The sequence below is a fragment of the Oryza glaberrima genome, chromosome 6 (assembly GCF_000147395.1).
Source record: "Oryza glaberrima chromosome 6, OglaRS2, whole genome shotgun sequence".
Lineage (NCBI taxonomy): Eukaryota > Viridiplantae > Streptophyta > Magnoliopsida > Poales > Poaceae > Oryza > Oryza glaberrima.
The window spans coordinates 4,483,677-4,489,058 of NC_068331.1; the positions used below are offsets into that span (position 1 = coordinate 4,483,677).

Sequence of the window (5,382 nt, forward strand, 5' to 3'; positions counted from 1 at the left end):
ATTTGTTTTGTATCAAGAATGTTGCTATATTTTTCTATAAATTCTATCAAACTTCAAAAAAAAAGTAAAAACAACATATGAAACGGAGGGAGTATTATATATATATACACACCCGCTTGTTCATTTGTTCTTCCTGCCACAAAGCTAAGCTCCAAGCTTGGCGCATTGGTTCCCATGGCGATCGTGGACGCGTCTACCGGGCCAGCCGTCATCGTCGCCGTCGCGGTGGTGGTGGTCGTCGTCTCGACGTTGCTGTGGACGGCGATGGCGCAGCTGGTGTGGAGGCCGTACGCGGTGGGGAGGGCGCTCGGCCGGCAGGGTGTCCGCGGGCCGGCATACCGGCTCCTGGTCGGCAACATCGGCGAGGCGAACGAGATGCGCGCGGCGGCGAGCGGCGGCGTGCTCGACCGGCGCTGCCACGACGTCGTCCCGCGCGTGCTGCCGCACTACCGCGCCTGGATGTCGCGCTACGGCAAGGTGTTCGTCTCGTGGACCGGCCCCTTCCCTGCGCTCTGCGTCGGCGACTACGCCATGGCGAAGGAGATCCTCGCCGACCGGACGGGGCTGTACGCCAAGCCGGACCCCGGGGCGAGCATCCTGGCGCTGTTCGGCAACGGCCTCGCCTTCGTCAACGGCGACGACTGGGCGCGTCACCGCCGCGTCGTGCACCCGGCGTTCGCCATGGACAAGCTCAAGATGATGGCCAAGACGATGGCGGAGTGCGCGCGGAAGGTGATCCAGGCGTGGGAGGCGCGTGCCGCGGCAGCGGCCGACGGCGAGCGGATGGTGCAGGTGGAGGTCGGGGAGCAGTTCCAGGAGCTGACCGCCGACGTGATCTCGCACACGGCGTTCGGCAGCAGCTACAGACAAGGGAAGGAGGTGTTCGTCGCGCAGCGGGAGCTCCAGTACATCGCCATGTCCGCCCTCAACAGCGTCCGCATCCCGGGCAGCCAATACATCCCGACGAAGGCGAACATTCGCCGGCGACAGCTCGCCAAGAAGGTGAGAGGCACGCTCATGGCGATCATACGCGAACGCCAGGCCACCGCCGCCGCCGCCAAGGAGGACAGGGGATACGGCAACGACCTCCTCGGCCTGATGCTCGAGGCCAACGCGGCGGCCGGCGGCGGCGAGAAGAGCATGACCATGGACGAGATCGTCGACGAGTGCAAGACCTTCTTCTTCGCCGGCCACGACACCACCTCGCACCTCCTCACCTGGGCCATGTTCCTCCTCGGCACGCACCCCGAGTGGCAGCAGCGCCTCCGCGAGGAGGTCCTCCGTGAATGCTGCGGCGGCGGAGGCGGCGACACGGAGGCGCTCCCCAACGGCGACGCTCTCAACAAGCTCAAGCTGGTAAAAAGCTCAACAAAACCAAAACTGGCGCGGTGATCGCCGGCGACGAACATGTGTTTGACGATAATTTATTCGCAGATGACGATGGTGCTGTACGAGACGCTGCGGCTGTACGGGCCGGTGAGCATGCTGGTGAGGACGGCGACGGCGGACGCCGAGCTCGGCGGCGTGCGGGTGCCGAAGGGCACGATGACGATGATGCCGGTGGCGATCCTGCACCGCGACGCGGACGTGTGGGGCGCGGACGCCGGCGAGTTCGACCCGCTCCGGTTCCGCGGCGGCGTGAACAAGGCGGCGGCGCACGCCGGCGCGCTGCTGGCCTTCTCGCTGGGGCAGAGGTCGTGCATCGGGCAGGACTTCGCGATGATGGAGGCGAAGACGACGCTGGCCATGATCCTCCGGCGCTTCGCCTTCGAGGTCTCACCGGAGTACGTGCACGCGCCGCTCGACTTCCTGACGCTTCAGCCCAAGTGCGGGCTCCCAATGGTGCTCAAGCTCTTGGATCAATAGAACGTGTAGAACCTTTGGTCGCTAATTTCTCGGGCATTTTCTATGGGATTGTGTTCGCAACATTTGATTGAAAGACCTGCCTCAAAATCTTGTAAATTCTATACCATTCGATTATTTTAAGATTCATGCTAGGCAACCAAACCGTGAAGCCAGCCCCTTCCTTCTTACTCCTTCTCTCAACGTCCCCTCACGCTACCGCCACTCGGCCTCGTCAGCTGGCCGGAAGGGGTCAATGGTGCCGGCCTTCTTCCCTAAACCGGCGGTGGCGAGTGCCCTCGCCCCGCTGTCTTCCCTGTCTCGGTGGCTCTGCGTTATCGGATCCGCCTCCACCGGTCATCGTTTCCTAACCATAAGCTTGCTTTGTCCCCCTTATTAACATCGGTCCACCGTCCTCCTCCATCCTAGTGGCTTCATTGCAATTGTCGGCGTCTCGCCGGTGGCACATGCCCACCGCCCACCATAGGGTTTTGGACTTTATCAAATGCCATCCTTTCGGTAAGTCAACTTTGTTAAAAAGCTACCAAATCTATGTCAAAATTATCAAAATTTATCAAATATAAGTCTGTGATAAATTTGTCAACCCTATGACTGGGTCAAGATTTGTATATTATATGTCAAAACTAGGTAAATAAAAAAACTTTATAAAAGTAGGGTTAAATGAGCAAGGACATAAACGGAATTTTTCTCATAAATTAACACCGTTACTTTGCTTTTACATAATAGGGTCTAATTTAATCTTTATTTTTGAAAAAGAGGGTCAAATAAGCAAACTTGATAAAGCGGGGTCAAATTGAAAGTTAGGTCTCAAAACAGGGCGAAAAGCGCAATTGCCCCTTTCGAGAAATATTGATTATTTGCTATTTGGGTCCACTGGATTCTCTCTATCTTGCCATTTATCACTATCAACTCAACAACTTGAGGAGAGAATGACCTTCATGCCCCTCTCTTCTTTATTCCCCTTCATCCCTACCATAGCAGCATGGCTGGAGGAATGTTGGAGGCCTCAGAGCGACTGTTCTAGTTCACCTCTAATGACTCCATTGTATGGCTGCTTTGGCTGGACGCATCCACGGCCATCTCTTGCGGCCACTCCTTTACTATAGAAACCACGGTGACGACAAGCTAGTGTGAACAACCAAATTTGGTAACATCGGTATCGGAAAAGAAGATTAGATCAAAATGGAGTCGGAGGCAGAGATCGATTTGGGAACATAGCAGGAATCGGCTAGAGTCCAGATCGGCTATGATTAGGATCGGCTGAGTCTGAGTCGGACTAGGTAGGTTGATGCAGCCGATTCCGACAATACAACTTGGTGTGTGACATCGTGTTGAATTGAGGTGATTCAAGATGATTGCCGCACATGGATAGAGTCCTGAGAAGGCAATTGTATCTATTAATTAGGATATTTTATGTAATTTTCTTAGAGATATGCTTGGGCAAAAGTCTGCCGCAAAGACTTATGGTATATTAGAGTTTGTTAGAGATAATAGTCGTGTCCGGTATGGACATATCTTGTAATTCTCGGGTATAAATAGACCCCGAGCCCTATGTAATTCTTAACACACACGTTCAATACAATTTCGGCGCATCGCCACCTTTTTGCTTTTGTTTTATTTCGACGAGTTCTTGCTTTCGGGTTGAGCTGTATTGGTTTCGATCTTCAACAAGAGGTAAAACTTGTTATGACGGTTTGCGTTCTCGGGATTAGTGCTTCCATCTTTATGATACTCAAATCTTGTTTATGTAATTCGTCGAGTTATCATATATCTCACATAATCTCTGGCAATATCGCTATCTAACCTACAATCGGCTAACATCTGTTGAAGAAGGCAGCCGATTAGGTTAGATTTTGACGTTGACTCAGGTTATATAAGATATCTACCACTCTATGAAACCTCGAGCGACTTGATTGTCTAGATATTGTTCTTCTTTTCATACTTAATGCTGCATCAGTTGAGTTTGATCTATTAAGTCGTGCTTAGAATATCAATCTCTAGCCTGCCTTCTGGTTACCGATTAGGGTAGCATTGGAGTTTTAGCCGATCTTATCTGATTTAACTATATTTTCTTTATATGCTTCATTGACATGTTAAATCTGCCCTTTGTGTCAAGATATTGTTGCATCTAAATATATTAAGCTTTTGTTTGATACATTATACCTGTTTTAATATCCTGATATAGAGTAGTATCGAAGTATTAGCCGATACACGCTAGATCTATCTGATCGGCTATGATATAAACATATATAGTCCTATTATTAATATATATTTCGATCTAAGTAATTTATACTGTCTTGACATGGCGACCGATCTATCCCAATCACTTGATTTAAGTATATATCGATATAAGAACTATATATTGATAATATCTACAACCGATCGAGTAGATTTAGTTCCTTATTATCTATTTATAACTGCCGATCGATTCACATATGACATCGGCTCAAAGATAAATGATATGTCATCGGCACTTAGCCAATCGGCTATCATTTATGGATTTAACAGCGGTTTCTTTGTCTCTATTTCTTGTTGATTGCAGGATCAAATCAACTGGCACGCTAACACACCCGAAGGCGAGCTTTGGACCTGCACTGGAGTTAAGCAGATCTCCCAGACCTCGTGTTTTTCATCAACAGCTAGATCACTGCACTTCTTCACGACATCATTGAGGCAGCTATTTCCATCGTTGTTCAAGCCACTAAGGGTTCCGGCAAGTTCCCCATCCATCCAAGCAGTGATTTCCTCCATTGTTGCTTCCACGTGCATGGAGCTCGAGGTCGATGACCGACGATGAGCTCAAGGATGATGGCCATGGCTTGCGGTCGCAATCTCGACGACCATAGCCTATTCGATCTTGAAAGCGAATATTGCGCTCTCGAGCAGCTCTGGCGCTTGGGACTTGCTCGTCCTCCTGTGCTCACTGGGGTGCCGCGGATGACGGCGGTGCTAGTGTCGGTGGGTTCTTTGGTATGCTGGAGGGGAGGCAGAGGAGCTTGGAGGCGAGGAGTTCCATGGCCCGTTGCGATGGCTCGGCAGTGCAAATCGCTGCCTTGATGATGGCTTATGTCAGAGGCGAGCTTGAACACAAGTAGAGATGAAGGAAAGAAAGAAGAGAGTGGCAATGAGGTCATTCTCATCTCAAATTGTTGAGTTTTTTTTTCATAATAGAAATGTGTTACATCTCCGGCCTCTGCCCATGGGCATGCCAACAAGTTTCAGAAGAATTTAAAATAGACGTGATGGGACAAACCCCCCAACTTCCAATAAAAGGGTCAATTGAAATAACGTTTTCAAAATCACATAGATTCTAGCACGAAATTTATAAGTACTACGCCATCTAAACTGGAATAAAAACTCCTTGACTATCAATTCCAATTTCCAAGCGTGTAGCACCATTACGCACAATCAAAGTGCTAGAAAAATGGCATTTGAGAATGTGTCATCCGGGAGGACGGCATAAAGTCCAAAACCCCCAACCTACTCCGGGCTCCCCTCATCTCATGTTATGTATAGCTC

General features: G+C 50.3%; 1 protein-coding gene across 1 annotated transcript; it reads left to right on the forward strand.

The window, feature by feature from the left end:
- The first annotated feature begins 204 nt into the window (after positions 1-204).
- Positions 205-1,866, forward strand: LOC127777953 (cytochrome P450 709B2-like). The gene is made up of 2 exons (XM_052304575.1): positions 205-1,356; positions 1,435-1,866. The coding sequence occupies exons 1-2, from the start codon at positions 265-267 to the stop codon at positions 1,864-1,866; spliced, it is 1,524 nt and encodes a 507-aa protein (XP_052160535.1). The 5' UTR covers positions 205-264.
- Positions 1,867-5,382: the final 3,516 nt, after the last annotated feature.

What these genes read in the sequence shown, in the direction of transcription:
- LOC127777953 (XM_052304575.1), top strand. Translation starts at nt 265, where the DNA reads ATGGCGCAGCTGGTGTGGAGGCCGTACGCGGTGGGGAGGGCGCTCGGC. An exon ending in CTCTCAACAAGCTCAAGCTG is followed by an intron (nt 1,357 to 1,434) that starts GTAAAAAGCTCA and finishes ATTTATTCGCAG; the next exon opens with ATGACGATGGTGCTGTACGA.